The sequence below is a fragment of the Lagenorhynchus albirostris genome, chromosome 10, assembly GCF_949774975.1.
Source record: "Lagenorhynchus albirostris chromosome 10, mLagAlb1.1, whole genome shotgun sequence".
Taxonomy (NCBI): Eukaryota; Metazoa; Chordata; class Mammalia; order Artiodactyla; family Delphinidae; genus Lagenorhynchus; species Lagenorhynchus albirostris.
In genome coordinates this window covers 68444206-68464226 of record NC_083104.1, presented here as the reverse complement: position 1 = coordinate 68464226, position 20021 = coordinate 68444206, and the positions used below count along the sequence as shown (strand labels likewise).

At 38.8% G+C, this 20021-nt stretch overlaps 1 protein-coding gene across 1 annotated transcript in view; it reads right to left on the bottom strand.

The window, feature by feature from the left end:
• DNAH8 (dynein axonemal heavy chain 8) overlaps positions 1–20021 on the bottom strand; it is a 329745-nt gene that overhangs the window by 147907 nt on the left and 161817 nt on the right. The window contains exons 48-56 of the mRNA XM_060162780.1: positions 19075–19236; positions 16848–17094; positions 16477–16718; positions 16249–16389; positions 14684–14921; positions 10662–10804; positions 9597–9731; positions 8628–8750; positions 1920–2133 (exon numbers count right to left, since the gene is read on the bottom strand). Of these exons, the coding sequence (XP_060018763.1) occupies positions 1920–2133; positions 8628–8750; positions 9597–9731; positions 10662–10804; positions 14684–14921; positions 16249–16389; positions 16477–16718; positions 16848–17094; positions 19075–19236 (1645 nt within the window). The remainder of the gene's footprint in view (positions 1–1919; positions 2134–8627; positions 8751–9596; positions 9732–10661; positions 10805–14683; positions 14922–16248; positions 16390–16476; positions 16719–16847; positions 17095–19074; positions 19237–20021) is intronic.

The window sequence follows — 20021 nt, the reverse complement described above, 5'->3', positions numbered from 1 at the left end:
GGAGCACTACACGGTACACCCACGCCACAATGTATTTATCCGACTTTACTGTCAATACATAATTGGGTTACTTCAAGGTTTTTGCTGTCAGGAACACTGTTCTAAGAACCTTCTTGTGTAAGTCTTTTGGTGCACATGTGAAAAATCAACTACAGATGGGTTAAGGACTCAAATACGGAAGGCAAAACTATATAACGTTTGGGAGGAAACATAGGCAAATAACTGTATGACCTCTGGGTAGGAAAGGACTTCTTAAATGAGACTCATAAGGCACAACCATAAAGGAAGAAAACGGTGAACTGGTATATACTTGGAAGTGGAGTGGCGGTGGGTGTGCACATGTTCTACTACCAGTAATAATGTCCAGTCATTATGAAGAGCTCGTAGCAATTTATTCTCCCACCAGCAGGGGAGAGAGTCTCAGTTGCTTTACATTTTCACCAATGCCTGATTTTTTTGTCAGAATTTTTCATTTTTGCAAATCTAGTGGTTATAAAATGTTTTTTTCCTGGTGTTTTAAATTTCCATAGTCCTGAATTCTAATGTTTATCATCTTTACCTTTGTTTATTAGTCATATGGTTTCCTCTTCTTAAAGTGCCTGGCTTTTGGCCCATGTTTATATTAGGATGTTTGCTTTTTATCTGATTGATTCTTTGGATTTCTTGAAGTATTCAGATTACTGAGTTTTTTGCTTTGTTACATGTGTTGAAATTTTTTTCTTCCACTTTGCAACTTGTCTTTTTTCTACTCTTTTAATGTTGCTTTTTTAAAATATAAATTTATTTATTTTATTTATTTTTGTCTGCATTGGGTCCTCATTGCTGTGCGCAGGCCTTCTCTAGTTGTGGCGAGTGGGGGCCACACTTCGCCACGGTGTGCAGGCCTCTCATCACAGTGGCCTCTCTTGTTGCGGAGCACAGGCTCCAGGCACGCGGGCCTCAGCAGTCATGGCATGTGGGCTCGGTAGTTGTGGCTTGCAGGCTCTAGAGCGCAGGCTCAGTAGTTGTGGCACACGGGCTTAGTTGCTCTGCAGCATGTGGGATCTTCCCGGACCAGGGCTCGAACCCATGTCCCCTGCATTAGCAGGCGGATTCCCCAACCACTGCACCACCAGGGAAGCCCTAATGTTGCTTTTTAACTGAACAAAAGCTCTTAATTTTAATCTAGTCAAATTTATCATTTTCTTCCTTTATGGTCTATGCTTTCTGAGTCTCATTTGAGAGGTTCTTTCCTACCCAGAGATCATTCTGATATTTTCCTATATTTTCTTCCATTGCTTTACAGCTTTGCCTTCCATATTTAAATCTTTAATCCTTCTGTATTGATTTTATGCTTGGTGTGAGGTAGGGGTCCAGTTTCAATTATTTTCACATAAGAATTACTAAATATCCCAGTACCATTTCTTGAAAGTCTGCCTTTCTCTTCTGATCTACAGTACTTGCTATGTCAAATAATTAATGATCACATACGCATGGGTCAGTTTCTCTTATATGTCTTCATGTACATAATTTTAATGGAATGGTTTATGTGAGCCTAAATTTGGTGTCAAAATATCATTTTCATTAACATAGCAAAGTGCTACATTTGACTTAGTATATTATGTTGTTAACCTCTGATCAATGGGCTATCATTCATTAGCCCAAATTTCTCTGATTAATTGTGCCAAGAAAACCACAACACAAAGGTTTACTTACCTCTAAAGCCAACCCTCAACAAGGCTATTTCTAAATATCCCTGAGTCTTACAATAGGCTATAAACATGAGTCTTCTTAGTATTTAGTCCCTGGTATTTAGCTCTCCATTTCGGATATTTAATCCCTACTCCTGACAGGGCCTTTTTATCTCTTAAATAAGGTTTTGCATGATTTATGTCCATTATGTAATGCAATAAAAAATTAAACATCAAGAATAGTCATACCAAAAATTTTGTCTATTGAAGCATTTGAAGGCAATGTGCAATTAAACACAGTAAACTGTCTTTTCAAACGTTGTGGAATATCATTTCGACCGCCTCCAGGGTGAATCATTGCCGCTATGAGCTGTACGTCAACAATAGTAGTGAAATCTCCAGGCTTATCCAAGCTGTACATTCCTTCCATTTCCATCATTTGTCGCACAATCTCGTTAGTTATCTGGAATTTTATATAGTAACATTTTAGTAACACATCACTATCATTTCCTCCAAAGCTCCTATAAAATAGTACAGATGAGATCAGAAGAAAACGCTCAACTTTTATCAATGAAGTGTTTGTGAATGTTGCCTTCAAGGCAATTTGACTTAAATGATACCACCCATAAACCCTAAACTGTAAGTTGAATATGTCTGGTGCAAATCCAATGCGCTCTTTACCACGCTGATAAATCTAGATAGGAGAATTACAGAATATGTGGTACAATTACAAGAGTTCTCAGAGTTACAAGTTTTACTATAGTTTTTACCTCTTTCACACTCCACATTCAACTGTTTAAAATACCTTAAATCAGAAAATGGGATAGTTTTACTCCTGAATGTTTTGGTATTGGATTTTACATCCTTATCTTTCTTCTCTGTAGCCTCTACCACTGCTAACATTCCCTCCGTATTGAAATTTTTTCCTCTCTTGTTTTTAGAGGCTCAGTTCTTTCCAGGCTCATCTGGAGACCTTGGATCACTTCCCAAGCCATTCTTTCTCCATTCATCCCTCAAATGTAACTCTTCTACAGGGTTCCATCCTTGGCTCTTTTCTATTTCAGGGGATGCCATCTCAACCCTAAATCCTAAAGAATCTCAACTCTGTAACTCTAGCTTCAGATTCTCTTCTAAACTCCACACCTGTATATCCAAATTCCTATTGGGCATCTTTGAGTGGAAGAAACACAAGCCCCTGTAATATGACACTCTTTCATTCAAGAAACATTTAATCAATCACTACTCTGTGTCTGGCTCTGTTGTAACATAGACAAAAATCCCTGTCTTCATGGAGCATACGTTCTTGTGATGGGAGAGAAAATGTACACGTGCATGTCTGTATGTATGTATGTGTGTAAATAAAATGGTATAAGTCCTTTGGAGAAAATAAAGCAGAGAAAGGAAATAGGCAGTGCTCAGGGATGCAACTGAATATGGAAGCAGGAAAGGCTTCATCTCACATGACATATAACCAAAGACTTGAAGGAAGTGAGAAAGCAAACCACTCAGGTATCTAGGAGAAAAGCATTCCAGGCAGAGGAAACAGCAAATGAAGAGACTCTGAGTGAATGTTATACCCAGTGTGTACAAGGATCAGTAAATGTGGTTGGAGAATCATGGGGAGATAATATCAAACAGTATAGGGTCTTTAGATCTCAGGAAGGATTTTGGCATTTATATGCTACATGTCTCACGGGAGGATTTTGAGCAGAGGAGTGTGACACACCATCTGACACATTTTTTGTTTGTTTCTTTGTTTGTTTTGGCTGTGTTGGGTCTTTGTTGCTGCCCATGGGCTTTCTCTAGTTGTGGCGAGCAGGGGCTACTCTTTGTTGCAGTGCACAGGCTTCTCATTGTGGCGGCTTCTCTTGTTGCGGAGCAGGGGCTCTAGGCGCGCGGGCTTCAGTAGTTGCGGCATGCAGGCTCAGCAGTTGTGGCTCGTAGGCTCTAGAGCGCAGGCTCAGTAGTTGTGGCGCACGGGCTTAGTTGATCCACAGCATGTGGGATCTTCCCGGACCAGAGATCAAACCCATGTCCCCTGCATTGGCAGGTGGATTAACCACTGCGTCACGAGGGAAGTCCCCTGACGCATGTTTTAACTGGTTGCTGATATGAGGATAGATTGAGAGGGGCAAGGGAAATGGGGAGACAATGAGGAAGGATGTGTAATGATCAAGAAGACAGATGGTGGCTCACACCAGGTGTTAGCAATGGAGTGATGAGCAGCAGTCAAATCTTGGATGTAGTTTGAAGATGGAGCCGACATGATTTCCTAACAGGCTGAATGTGGAGTTGCTATTTCTTGAGATGGAGAAGACTGTTGGAGGAGCAGGTTTAGGGAGTAACAGGAATTTAGTTTTGGACATGTTAAGTTTGAGATCCAACTAGACATCCTTAATTGGATTTAAAAAGTCTGAATTCAGGATCTTTTCATCTTATAGATGATATCTAAATATGCCTCCTCTCTCCTCACCTTACAGGAACTGCTGAGAGGTCTATCTGCCCTGGATCCCTAATGAATGGGAGAGGAAAAGGGAAAGAAAAAGAAGTCTTCCCTGGGAGGTTGTAGCCTCAGAATGACACTTGCACAGAATTGCACCATGGGTGTGCATAGCCTAAGTGGGCCAGAGACTTTCAAATATTAACCTTGCTTTGAGATAATCCTGACTGAATAAGCGCTTAAGGATCTAACAGAAGAAAACTCAAACCTGTCTGGTTGAGGACACATTCATCTTAGGCTTTAAGAAACAGCCACAGATAATTTTTTAAGGGCAATGACCTGGCAAGCAGTCAAAGGTACTTACAGAAACAAGAAAGGTTGAACGTGAACAAGAACTATTAAAACAACAGAGAGCAGAAACAGACCCATGTAGACTTCAGATGCTGAAATTAACAGGCATAGACTTTAAAACAACTATGCTAAACATGTTTAAAGAAATAGACAATGATTTGAAAATATATGCAAGGAATACAAATGACAACGCATTTGAAAGAAAATAAGAATCAAATAGCAACTGAAATTAAAACTCAGTGGATGAATTTGACAGCAGATTGGACAAAGCAGAGAAGAAAATTAGTGAGATGGATGATAGGAGAGGAGAAATTATCTAGACTAAGTATTGGAGAGAGAAAAAGTTGGGAAGTATAGAAAAAGAGGGCAGAAACATAGAGGGCAAAGAAGAAAGTCTAATATACATTTGGAGTTTGATAAGAAGGGAAAGAAAGTGAGGCAGAGGCAATATTTGTAGAGGTAAAAACTGGGAATTTTCTAGAACTGACACAAGACACCAAACCACAGATTCATGAGTCCCAGTGAATCCCAAGCAAAAAAAATACAAATAAATCTACACCAAGGAACATAATTTGAAAAAGAAAAAATTACAGGAAAGTAAGGCAACAAGTGAGAAAAAGCAGATTAATTTCAGAGGTGCAATGACTAAGTGGTAGTTGACTTCTCAACAGCAACAAGGAAAGCAGAAGACAGGAATCATATATTTAAAGTGATGAAAGAAAATAACTGCCAACCTACATTTTTCTATCCAGCAACGTCTTTCAAATAAAGAGGATGAAATAAAGACTTCTGCAGACCAAACAAACAAACAAAAAAACTAAGAGTTTGTCACTAAAAGATTTTCTCCTAAGGAAGTTCTAAGAATGAATAAAGAGTAAAAAAAGTGGTAAATAAGTGTGTAATGCAAACAAAGAGTGAATATATAAAACAGTAAAAAATAATGCCTCATGGGAGTTCACTTTAAAAATAGATATAGATGAGCAAAAAGCACATGAAAAGATGCTCAACATCACTGATTATTTGAGAAATGCAAATCAAAACTACAATGAGGTATCACCTCATACTGGTCAGAATGGCCATCCTCAAAAAAAATCTACAAACAATAAATGCTGGAGAGGGTGTGGAGAAAAGGAGAACCCTCCTACACTGTTGGTGGGAATGTAAATTGGTATAGCCACTATGGAGAACAGTATGGAGGTCCCTTAAAAAACTAAAAATAGAGCTACTATATGATCCTGCAACCCCACTCCTAGGCATATATCTGAAGAAAACCATAATTTGAAAAGACACATGCACCCCAGTGTTTATTGCAGCACTATTTACAATAGCCAGGACATGGAAGCAACCTAATTGTCCATCAGCAGAGGAATGGATAAAGAAGATGTGGCACATATATACAATGGAATATTACTCAGCCATAAAAGAGAACAAAATGATGCCATTTTCAGTAACACAGATGGACCGAGAGGTGTCATACTGAGTGAAGTAAGTCAGACAGCAAAAGACAAATATCATGATATCGCTTATATGCAGAATCTAAAAAAATGATACAAATGAACTTATTTACAAAACAGAAATAGAGTCACAGACATAGAAGGCAAACTTATGGTTACCAGAGGAGAAATGGGGGGAGGGATAAATTGGGAGATTGGGATTGACATATACATACTACTATATATAAAATAGATAACTAATAAGGACCTACTGTACAGCACAAGGAACTCTACTCAATACTCTGTAATGACCTCTATGGGATAAGAATATAAAAAAGAGTGGATATATGTATATGTATGACTGATTCACTTTGCTGTACACCTGAAACTAACACAACATTGTAAATCAACTATAGTCTAATAAAACTTTTTAAAAAATAAATAAAACTGGCATAACACAATATAAAGGTGAATAATATAATTTATGCTAATAAAAAATAAAAATAGAGGCATAGACTTAAAATACAAGTCAACAATAAAATTATAATTCAGGAGAAAGATAAAGGAAATTAAAGTGTTCAAAGGTCACTGGATATACAAAATGGGAAAGTAGTGTTAGATGATCTTTATTTTTGATTACGTATGTAGGATGTACTGTCTAGGGTAACCACTAGAACACAGAAATTGACTGCAGTAAATGGATCATAAGAAAAGGAAAAAGGAACAAAAAAAATCAGTGTCCTCAGTGGAATAGGAAAAAGGCTGTAGCACTTCATGCTCAGCTGAGGGCAAGGAAATGAAGGTGTCCAAGGTCTGAGAAAAAGACGGTATGAAAGGAACCTGAATGTAGATGTAGGATAGGAATAGACAGGATAAAGATACATAACACAAAACACGCAGTATAATTGCTGGGTAGTATTATGAGCTCAGCTGAGGTCCATAATCATGATTTTAAAGTGATTTTAAGCAGTATTGTGTGTTTTTCTCCAGCCAAGTTTGGCTGCATAGGTGCAGGTGGCTGGTGAGCAAAGAGGCTTAACGAGGATTTAATGTGGTTAAGGCTTTCACAAATGAGTAGAGGGTGCATGCTACCGTGATTATAATAATGGATTATGGAATTTTAGCTGGAAAGGAAGGAAGTGAGGAAATAAGAAGAAATGAAGGAGAATCTAATGATGGTAGGAACAATGGCTGGTAGCTCCATCTGTAGTCTGGGTAGTAGAGGGAATGAGCTACAGAATGTGGACATGGTGATCAGAGAATAAAACGCTTGAAACTGAGATAATGAACAGGTCACAATTACTGATAATGACAAGGTATAGGGTACGACTGCGTGAATGAGTAATTTCAGACGGAGTGGAAGACATGATCATTGGAGGAGTTGAGGTCAAGGAACTAAGAGGTCAAGATCATGTACGTAGATATTTTTTGGCATCACTGAGAATTATGACAAGCAGGAATGGCTGCATAATTTGTGAGGCTCAGGACAAAATGAAAATTCAAGTGTCTATTCAAAAATCATTATTAGAAATTTCAAGACAGTGACAGCAGAGCATTAAACCACATGCAAGTTCCTCTGAAGTGCGAATCCCTCTGCAACGGCACACTGTGCACACCATGAAGCTGGCCCCGGAGACTGGGACAGCCCTGGAGAGAGTGACAGTCATCCGGGGACTGAAATCTTCGGGGAGGGACGGGTGTGACCCAAGGGTCCAAGATGACTGCAACAACATGTGGGTGTGAGGTCAGAGTGATAGGTTTTCAGGGAAGAGGGCAATGAGAACAGAGAAGGACATCTCCCTCACCTGCAGGTGAGAAGTCTGCAGGGAAAGCAGCATCCTGGGTTTCCATTAGAGCAAGAAGGTGAGGGAAAAGCTCGGAGAAGAAGCTGAATTTACAGGGGATTTTGTGGATGAACCATGGCTGCCAAGGGCACACAGAAAGTTTTCAGGAGTGGGGAAAGTAGGAGATGGGGCCAGACAAGGGCCAAGCAGAACTGATGGGGATTAGTGTCAGGATGAGCACGGACAGACCTGGGAGTCCTGACATCCTGGTGATGGCTGAGGTGAACCAGGATAAAGGGTGGAAGGGATGTGACGGGTCCTGGTGGGCTCTAGATTGATGGTGTTGATGAGGCAGTAGACGGTGGTGGGAGGACGTGTTGGGGATCCCACCAGGAACAGGCAGAACCCTGGCAGCAACTGTGAGGTCCTCTAAGGGGAGTGAGTCTGGGGATGACAGACGATCACAAGTAGGACAGTGGTGCATGGCAGAGTTTTGGGTTTTTTTAAAAATTGTTTTCTGGGAACTCCCTGGTGGTCCAGTGGTTAGGACTCTGTGCTTCTACTGCAGGGGCACGGGTTCAATCCCTGGTGAGGGAACTAAGATCCCGCATACCGTGCGGCGCAGCCAAAAAAAAAAAAAGTGTTTTCTAAACATCAGGTACTCCTGGGAGAGAGTATATAGAGTGGGAAATAAGAGAACAAAGATAAAACCCTGGGGAAAGGAAGAAAGAAGCCAGAAAGCACATTGAAATCAAGCAGCCAGAGAGGCAGAGGGAGTGTTGGGGGTAGCATATAGGGATTTCAAGAAGGAAGAACGTCATCTATAACCAAGAAGCCAAAAAAGACTGAGAATTGTTACTAGGCTTAATAAAGTGACAGTTATTGATCTTTTCATATGTCACTAAGAATACTGATTAAATATCATTTACATGAGATATTTTAGTCCTACCTGATCTCCCCATTCATTAATCATGGGCATATTAATATCATCAATAAATACAGTCATTTTTCTGCCTCCAGGTGGCCCATATGTGCTTCCCATCCTCTTATCCACATAGCTTTCAATTGTTCTCTAGAGAAAAGGAAATAGTCTGTCTTATGCATTACATTTCAATCCATTTCTAAAAATGATGAACATGCTTTTCAGAGTAGAATATAATTGACTTATTTAATATATGTAAATATTGTTATTAAAATAAATATTGCAAACTTTAAAAAATAAGTTGTTGGAATATTAATCATTAATTTATATTAAAAGACACTCCAATGTTCAGCTTCAGCTTCAATATTCAGCTTCAGCTTCAATATTAGGCCAAAACATGCTATTTTGATTTGGCCTCAGTGTCAGCCTTAGGAAGGTTAAACAGCTGAATACCAACTTCAACACCAATTCTTTTGAGATATATATATATATATATACACACACATATATATATATATATATATATATATATATATATATATATATACACACACAGTCAGCCCTTCCTATCCACAGCTTCCACATCCTTGGATTCAACCAACTTCCATCAAAAGTATTTGGAAAAAAAATTCCAGCAAGTTCCAAAAAGCAAAACCTGAATTAGCCTCACACTGGAAACTATTTACTTAGCACTTATATTGCATTTACAACTATTTACATAGAATTTACATTGTACCAGGTATTGTAAGTAATCTAGAGGTTATTTTGGAGTACATGGAAGGATGTGCACAGGTTACATGCAGACACTACCCATTTTATGTAAGGGACTAGAGCATCCACAGATTTTGATACCAGCAGGGATCCCGGCACTAATCCCCCATGGATACTGAGGGACAACTATATATATATCAATGTTTCATTTGCAAACAGATTTTATTGTATCAACCACTTAATATATTTAATATGATAATGACTACAGCAAGTGATGAGTTTTACCTGAAACATCATTGGTTCTGTGGCAGATGAAAAGTTTAGACTTTTAGATAACTGTATTTCAGGGTCATATTTTTTCAAATAGGCCTTAATCATTACAGTTTTTGCAGTTCCCTGCTCCCCCGTGAGTAAAACAGCCTGCAATCGTAGGATAATCATGTTGAAAGGTGTTATAAGATGTTTAGTTTTAAATATATTAAGGTTCTAGTAGCCATTCTTTCATTCTATAAACTAATGCAACTAATTTTTGATTACTTTTAAGGATTAGACCTACATCAAAATAAATGCTAGTGGAATCAAAGATTTAAATGTAAAATATATGCTATAAAAGTGCTGGAAGAAAGTGTGGGTGAGCAGTCACATAACCCCTGGAAGGACTTTGTAAGCAGATACCCACTTTCCTTAGCACGCTGGAAGTCAGCATTTCAGGGAAGATTGAGTTGGAGTGAATCTTGGGACCTGGAGTTCATTTGCCAAATAGGTTTCCCTGAAATGACACCACCTCCGGCCCCTTGTACTTTAATTTTTCCACCAATAGGTGTAAAAAGGGATGTGTTTCTTACATGGTTTGCAATCATCTAAGAAACTGAAAACTAAAATATTGCCTGCCATGTCAGTAAATGAGGATGTTGCAGCCATCAAGCCATTACATTACAGCCACCCAGACGGCGCACCCTGAGGAGACTCAGGAAGAGAAAACACAGGATACTGGCCCCAGATAGCTGAGGTGCGTACCAAAGGGATGATTTCAGCGAGCCCAGACTCTTGTATCTTCCCATACCCAGAAGAGCACTAAATTCCTTAACTTGAGGTATCTGGGGTTTTTTTCATTAACGGTAATTCTTTGGTGCTCCAACTACCTGGTCTTCTGTTGCAAAAACTTCTGTATATTCTGGCTTCCCCCCACCCGCCTTGCCTCTTTGGAACATTTTTCTCAGTGCTATCCGAGATGCTGTGTCCCAGGTTTGAAGTCCTAAGAATGTCCACCAAATAAAACATAAAATAAATAAAACTCTCAACTTTTAGGTTGTGCATTTTTTTTTCAGTCGACAAAACTATCAAACTTACTTTATGCTGTTTTGCAATGGTGTCTACCAAAAAATTTGTTCTAACATTGTCAACATTTGGAACCAAAATTGATGAATATTCCGGAACACTGTCAGTTGGATAATAATATGGCTGAAGTTTCTTATTCCAATGCTCCCAATCACCTATACAATAATTAAAGCTGATCTTAATAAAACTGCATTCTTCAGAAGTTATCTCAATACAAAACACAAGTGCTATAAACAATTAACAGAAATATATAAACATTTAAAACATTTTTGTAAAACACGTTAACATATCTGCTTATCTAATGTATGTGGCATTTGATAATTTAAATATGTTTTTGCCTCTTTACAAAGTCAGCTTTAAATTGCTAATTATTTATCCAGAGAGATCTTGGTCTGAAATGGAATTACAACCAATAACATGTTTAGTATCTAGTAGGAAAATCACATTAACTAAAAGGATGGGAAAGACCAAAAAAGGGATTGTAGATTACTGGACATAGGATGTTTGCCATGAGAAATGGGAAAAAATAAACCTGGCCCTAAAACTAGTGTTAATAGAGTGCCCAGATTCCTGACTTATAGTCACTGCTAATTTACTGACTGATATTATTGTTATAACAATTATTGTAAGTGCTTTTCATCAATTCTAAGAAAAATATTTTATTTACATTTTATCATCTCTGGAACGTTCCTTTCAATCTATTATGTCAGAATCGCTGCTGGCTATGCAAACTTGATGAGAGATGTTCATACTTTTGCCATTTAAATTGAATGACTTGCATTGTTGGTATTGCATTCTTGAATTTAACTGCCATTTTAAAGATCTTCCAAAAGATACCATGATTCAGAATTGTACCAAAAAAGTTACCGTGTATACAGAATGCTTGGAAAGAGAGCAGAGGAGCACACATTTGATAGTAGCAAAACAAACATTCATCACTGGGGGAATAACCTCAATGTCAACTTTCCTTGCAAATTACAGAGTTCTATGGTTAAGTGCATGTTTCACTTCTAAGAAACTGCCGAAGTGTTTTTCAAACTGGCTGTATATTGTGTACCGTTGTGTAGTTAGCAAAGTGGATATACTATTGGATGTGAGAGGTCCACTTGTTCCACATTCTCTCCAATATTTGGTATTAGTAACCTTTTAATTTTAGCCATTAAATTAATGAGAATTTAGTCATTCTAGTGTCTGTGTAATGATTTTGCATTTCCCTGATGACCAATCATGTTGAATATCTTTTCATGTGCTTTTTTCACCATTCATAAATCTTCTTTGGTGTAGCATCTATTTAAAATTATTGCCTATTTAAGAAATTTGGATTGGCTGGCCACTTGTTATTATGAATTGCAAGAGTTCTTTATGTACTCTGGATAAAATTCTTTTATCAGATATATATTTTTCAAACATTTCTTCCCATTCTGTGGCTGGAATGGGAATTTTATTTTCATAGTGACTTTCAAATAGATTTTAATGAAATCAGGATGTATGAGTGCTCCAACTTTGTTTTTTAAAAATTGATTTGGCGGCTTCCCTGGTGGCGCAGTGGTTGAGAGTCCGCCTGCCGATGCAGGGGATGCAGGTTCGTGCCCCAGTCCGGGAAGGTCCCACATGCCGCAGAGCGGCTAGGCCCGTGAGCCATGGCCGCTGAGCCTGTGCCTCCGGAGCCCGTGCTCCGCAACGGAAGAGGCCACAACAGTGAAAGGCCCGCGTACCGCAAAAAAAAATTGATTTGATTATTCTAAATCCTTTGCATTTCCATAAAGTTTTATAATTCAGTTATAAATTTCAACCAAACAAAGTCTATTGGAATTCTCACTATGATTGCACAGAATCTATAGATCAATTTGGAGAGAAATAACATCTTAACAAAACTGAGTTTTCTGATTTGTAAATGTGATTTAGCTTTCCATTTATTTAGGACTTCTTTAATTTCTCTCAGCAATTTTGTGGTTTTCAATATACAGATCTTACACATATTTTGTTAAATTTATCCCTATATATTTCATTTTTTGAATGCTATTTTAAATGGTATATTAAAATTTCAATTTGTTGTGAGCATGTAGAAATACAAAGTATTATTATATATTGTTCTTTCATTCTGTGACCTTAATAAACTCATTTACTAGTTTTTCGAGGATGGTTATATTATCTGCAAATAGAGATTTACTTGTTCTTTTCCAATCTATAGGTATTTCATTTGTTTTTTCATGTTTATTTATTTACTGTCTTATTGCACTGGCTAGAACCTCTAGTACAACGTCTAATAGAAGTGGTGAGAAAGGAATATTCTTGTCTTGTTCCTGATCTTGGGAAGAAAGTATTCAGTCTTTCACCATTAAGTATAATGTTAGATTTTTTGCAGATATTCTTTATCAGAATGATAAAGTTTCTATTCCTAGTGTACTGTTTTATCATGGAAGGATGTACAATTTCATCAAATGCTTTTTTAAAAAAATGTTTATTTATTTATTTTGGCCATGCCAGGTCTTAGTTGCGGCACGTGGGATCTTTGTTGTGGCATGCAAACTTCTTAGTTGCGACACACAGACTCTTAGTTGTGGCATGTGGACTCTTAGTTGCGACAGGCATGTGGGATCTAGTTCCCACATCTAGTTCCCACATGATCCCAACCAGGGATCAAAGCTAGGCCCCCTGCATTGGGAGCACAGAGTCTTACCACTGGACCACCAGGGAAGTCCCCAAGTGCTCTTTTTGCATTGATTTAGAGGACTATATAATTTGTTTGGTTTTTACTCTATTAATATGGTGAATTACATTGACTGGTTTTTAAATGTTAATCCAACCTTCCATCCCTAGAATAAATACCCACTGGAACTCAATATGTTATCCTTTTATATACTATTGAATTTCATTTGTTAAAATTGTATTAAGAAATGTGTGTCAATATTCCTGAGGGATAATGGTCTATAGTTTTCTTTTCTTGTAATGTCTTTCTCTGTTTCTGGTATCAGGACAACACTTACAAACCCTTATAAAGTGGGATGGGAAGTGTTTCTTCCTTACCTTTTCTATATTTTGGAAGAGTTTATGCAGAATGAATTGGTATTATTTCTTTCTTAAGAATTTGATGTACTTCACCAGTGAAGTCATCTGGGCCTGCAGTTTTCTCTGTGGGAAGGTTTTAAACTATAAATCAAAAATTTTTAGTAGATATAGGGATACTTAGGATATCTATTTCTTCTTGATAAGGTTTGGTCGTTTGTGTCTTTCAGGGAATTTATCCATTTCATCTACATTGTCAAATGTATTTTCATAACATTGTTTCTAATATTCACTTCTTATTTTTTAATGTCTTTAGGGTTTGTAGTAATGTTCCTGCCTTCATTCTGAATCATGGTCATTTATGTCTTCTCTTTTTTTTCCCTGATATCTCTGGTAAGAGATTTACGAATTTTATCGATCTTTTCAAAGAACCATCTTTGGATTGGCTCTAGATTCTAAGAGAATTCATAGCTAGATTTAAGGGTGCATTTAACTGTTAGTTTCTTTTAGGGAGAGGTGAGCTGGGCCCTACCACACACAGGAGGCTAGGGGGCTGAGGTGACAGCACTGGACTTTGCCGAGTCTGCGACGTGTAAGTAGGATCCCATCTGCTTGGTTCATTCTCTGCTTATTCTGACATTTCCAACAGAGAAGTTCTAAGACTGATCTGTCATGAGCATTAATTACCATGCTTTGCAACATGAAGAATCTGTGTTCTCTATACTGCTACCCTTCCTCTTCAAGTAAGAGAAAATAGATGCTGTAAGAAGTGTTGCTAACTTATTTATGTTAGATTTCACTGAGACCACTGCAAAAGGAGGAGAAGTCAAGAGCCTCTGTAACTGTTCCCAGCCTGGCGCATATGCAAAATCCTACTGTTCCTTGCATATATGCCCTTTAAAAATGGTATTAGCAATTATGTTATTCATGATTGGTTTAATATTTCCCCACAGAAGAGTTTACAGAGTTTATCTTTTTTCCATTAAAAAAAATGTCATTTTATTTCAGGTATAAGTCACTGTGCTTACCATAATCAGTAACATAAAACTCATACATGGTTTGATTCGTGCCCTTAGTTATTTCTGGTAAGTCTAACTTGCTCTCATGATTTCGTAAAAAGGCTTCAAGCTTGTTTCTGCTTTCCAATTCCAGAAGGGCTCCTAAACTCCACATTAGAGCAAACACAAATAATTTATGAAGATGTTCGACACATGAAACGCCACCTTCTTCTTTGGAGGGAATTAAACCTTCCAGAAGATTGAGAGACTGAAAATATTTAAAATACAATAAAATAAAGGTTTGTATTTAGATATTTTAAATAAACATTTAAAAACAATAATAAATTTAAAAGGAGAGAAAGAGAGAAGAAAACAAATATATCTCCAGATATTGCTTGATCAGTGTCCTACAGCTAGCAGCATTTAGAAGAAAGGCCATTGTGCTTTAGGCAGACTGCATGATCTAGCAGAAAGGATGCCAAACTGGGAATCTGGAGGTATCCCGGCTCATGCCACTAACATCTCTGAGTCTCAGTTTCCTGATCTAAAAAGCAAAAGGCCTAGACTAGATGTTTCCTAAGGTAGCTTCTGGTTCTAAAGTTTGGGTATTCCAAATTTTATAGATCAAAGATTTTATTTATTTTAACATGTTGTAAGGCTCAGCAAATTGTGCCCCAGGGGCCAGCCACCTGTTTGGCAAATAAAGTTTTACTGAAACACAGTCACACTCGTTCATTGTGTCTCCGCTTTTGCAATGCAACTGAAGTGCTGAGGGGCTGAGACAGAAAGTTGTGCAAAGTCTAAAACATTTATTTGCCCCTCTAATAAAAAGTGTGCCAAACCCCATATGGCATCAGAAAGAAATGTATCTACAGTAAGATATCCTTTGTCTTTCATAACAAAATTATTTCAAGATAAGATTTGCACTTAATTTGGGCCTCACGTATCAGTTCTAAGCTACCCACCCTCCCTGACTGACATCCCTTACACTAAGAGAGAATCAAAGCACTAGAATGGGATAATGAGAGATCACCTATGGACTAGAATCAGGAGAGCCTCTGAAAAATCTATGATTGGTTCTGTTTCTTCCAAAGACTAATAAGAAAAACAGAAGAGGGGGAAAAACATAATTCTACAAAATACTTGGAGAATTGTTCAAAGGTTTTCCCTATCTAATATGTGTAGTAAATTTGCAAAGCCAAGACTGCCACCCAAATTTTCCTGCTTGCCATCAGCTCTTTGTTGTGCTTTTCTGTAGAACTTCCAGCTTTATTTATTTAGTCTACTCTCATATTTGGACACTCTTTCTGGGAAGGCTATACTAAGCTTGACGATGGGAAAGATAGTTCATTCCTCTTCCCCTGACAATACCGCCCTGGGAAGTGAAACTCATGAAGAGATGGCAGTAAGAGCGTCAATAAGATCTTTAATAGGAATCAAACTTCTCAGAGGCTTCACCTCCACGTCACAAAAAGATTCTGACGGACTGCGTGAATTTTCCATTTCAGATACCTCTAAACTGCAACTGAGTGGTGTGTGTTGGGGGGGGGGGAATCTCACATCTAAGTCATGAATGTACAAAGAAAACAACTTACTTGCACAATATAGTTGCACTCTAAGAGTTGCATTTTTGGACTGAGGTTCAGTTTCATAAATGTATATATATCCTCAAATATTTTATCATACAGACTTAGGAATACAGAAGCTTCCTGTGTAGTACGCTTCTTCAACCACGCCTGCAGCAAAGAAAGAGAGTCTCTGTTTATAAGAGAGTGAGACGTGGAAATACACTGAACGCGCTTCTGTGGGTCTGTCGTCCCCACCTGCAGTATTGGCCTCCAGCTGAGAGCAGAGCTGCTGATGTAGACCATGCCCATCCTAGAAACCGTGGCCGGAGAGGCGTTCTCAATATTGTGGACTTCAAACAAAAGCTTACAAGTAGGGGCCATGGGGATGCGATCTCCATTGGCCAGTGTGAGGGTTTTGTTGTCATCCAACACGGAATTTAAGTTCTCAATCCAAATGGCATCAACAGGGCCGTCTAAAACGAGGAAAATGTTTTCACCTGCCAATAATGAAAACAGAAAATCACTTTTCACCTGCAGATAATCAAAACAGAAAATTAAACCAATACTGTGTTATTGATAAACTGGCAGGGGAAAAGAATGATCACCAGAAAAGAGTTTATGTGTACCCTTTTTAGCTTTTAATGTTTTTCTCCACAGAGTAGAAAAAATCCCATCTGTCCAATCATTGGTCGCCGTGTCCAGTCTGCCAAACATCTGAGGAGCCGTAATAGCTTTTGGATTCATTCGCATTTCTCTATGAGGCCTCCCGCATTCTGTTAGTGCCTTCATCAGGATTGTTATAACGGTTGTCTTCCCAGAACCACTGGGCCCAAGAGTCATCAAACCATGGCGTACCAGAGACGTCTCATATAACTACACAACGAGATAATCAATTGAAAAATGTAACTTATGACATTCATAGAAGTTTTGTGCAGAAATTTTAAAAGCTTTAAATAGGCTTTTCATTAAAGTAACTTGTTCACTATTTAAAAGAAGAGAATATGCCCCCCCCAAAAGTTTTTTTGTCTTACTAGAGGTGGATAGCAAATGAGCAGCACGTTATAAAACAATATAAGTGATAAAGCAATGACAATGTGGAACTTTAATTACATTTTGGAAATAATTAATTCAGGACCTAGTTTTGGGGTCTCAAACTACTGTTCCTTGTGATTTTAGTTTGCTGATGCATAAGGAGCAGTTTGTGTGGTGATATTGCCCCCCGGTGGTAGAAAGCAGCAATACAAACCAACTCAGCCAAGACCCAAGTTACACACACACCAGCCTTCTGATTCCCCAGAAGCACGGCTCGAGGTGAGGATTCCTGTGCAAGTGAGTGCTCACCAGGGAAACTTTTAATGGAGTAAGGGAAGCAGGACAAAATGGGGAGAGGTCAAACAAGGTGTGATTGAGGACAAAATCCTGTAGCAGGGAGACTTAAGACTGGCCCTGCGGGGCACTTTCGAACTTAAGTTACACCTCTGTGTTTGTTCCATCTGGAAGCAGGAGAGCTTGACTTTCCTACTACATCACCCACAACTCCTTAACTAAAGAAGGTTGTTTTGGGAGCAGGGGAAAATAAACTCCCATGCACTGCCTGCGCTTTGTGCCTGCCAAAAAATGTGGGGTTGGTGAACCCTCCTGCAGAGAGTGGTATATATATGTGGGATTGGAATCACAGTTCTAGAAGCGGGGGAAGGGGTGCATGGATATGGTAAAAGAGATTCAAGAAGACATAGTAAGAACATGGACAGTGTCTACTACAATATCCTGTCTATCTTTTCTTTTAATAAAAATAACGATTCAAAGGTCTCACAGCTGATCAGAGGTAAAATTTGAGTTATTCTCCTCACATTTTAGGTAGAAATGTATTACCTCTGTAATCCATAGTTTAAAAGCAGCAGAAGTACTGGCCATATTATACTCAACAGTAATGTGTTTGACATTAAATAAAAACACAATATTCTAGTGCCCCACCAAATGAGGTGACTAAGATTTCAGTACTCAATATACTGTATACATATCACATGTAAAATGACGTTTTCCCAGAAATTTTTTAAAAATGTTTAATGGTTTCCAAAACATAGATGATGAAAAACACTTTGATTTTTTCCCTATATATTTCCTTGTAAGATTTGGATCTGTCTCATACACTTGAACTGCTTACAATGTGGCAAGAAGAGTAAGTTAAAAAAAGAATCGTTCTTTTTCAAAAGCAGTTTTTAACACTCTGCACAATTTCGGCATCTTCACTTTCCAAAAGCCCTGGAAAATACCCCCAATGCATCAGGCTCGTGGGGATTTAATGCAGCATCGCTGCTATAGCTTCTCGGCTCTGCTTGGTAAAATCACTGGTAGGTTGTCACAAGGATGAAATGTGACGGACAGAAACACACCAAGAGACACAGGCAAAGGATTGAGTTTAGGTGTGAACATGCCCACACACAAAGCAGGAGCAAAGTACCACCCCCAGATTCCTCAGGCTCCATGTCCTATGAAGGCCCCCAGCTGTGGGAGATGCTGCCCGACTGGCACAAGAGCCAGCTGGGTCATTCCATCTCCCTGCGTTTTTATAACCTACTATCCCCTCCCAACTGTTCTCGAGATTCTGGTTACCACCTAACCTAACCTCATCAGGTGTAAGTAACTTCAGTAACTGCTTGATTAGTATAAATCCACACTAACATCCCTGGGACCAACCCCTCTCACTGAGGACTCTTCTTGCAATGATGTGTTTTAATTTAGTTTCAACGTTTACATTCAGTAAGACTAACTTCACAAGTTCTTCTCTTCAAGTGACAATCTTTAACAACACCCACTGAGCATCATACTGATAACAGATTAAAAATGTTTTACCTGCACAAGCTTGAGATTCCAGGGTGGGTGGTTAATCAAACCTTCCAGTTGAACCTGGTTGGCTACTGCAGCTTGCAGTTCCACGTAAGTATTACTATCTAGTTGTAATCCTGGAAACAGGTCATTGATTAAGCTGAGGAACAGGGGTTCATCTTCATCAATCTAAGGTGGCAGAGAACAAATTTACTCATTCAGTCAACAACGAAGCTTGTAGCAGACGCTCACAGCACTTATCACTTCATGCCCAGAGAACCATTTTATTACTCTCCTAGCCACATGTGTAGGCCCTAGTACTTTCTCCCAAACACCACCACGGAATCCACATTACCTACAGCATTGCACCCAAAGTTCCCTGGCATTCAAGGTCTTCTCCAGTCTACTGCTCCAAGGTCTGATCTCATTTCTTTATCCTATGAATGTTCTGCTTCCCACAGACAGGTATATGCACTAACCTTAAAAACATGCAAGTAATAGTTCCAATCCCATGAGAAGAGAGTATTAATACTTCACTTAAATTAGGCAAAGATCTGTAACCCTGCATGTCTGGCTCATCCAACACTGGCTGGAAAACTGCACCAGAGCAGCGTTCAGTCTCTCTTGAAAGCAGCCGGTTGGAGTAAATGGACTCCAATCCTTATTTACCACATCTTTAATACCGAGATCGCCCCATGCCCAACTGCTGACCCCCTCTGAATTTTTCCCATTCTCTGGTGGGGGAGGGTGTCCGGATACTTTCTGGAACTCTCGTCTAGAAGTTTCAGGAGTACCATTATTAATGGAGGCAGTGAGCTATACTCTGGAGGGAGCAGAGGATTTAGCATCAGAAAGTCTCGTGGACTTTTGTTCCAGCTTATCAACTGACTGTGATTATGGGTGAGTCCTACACACGTGCCTCTCCCATAAGGAAAATGGCACCCATATCCCCCAGAGTGGCTGTAGGACTCAAA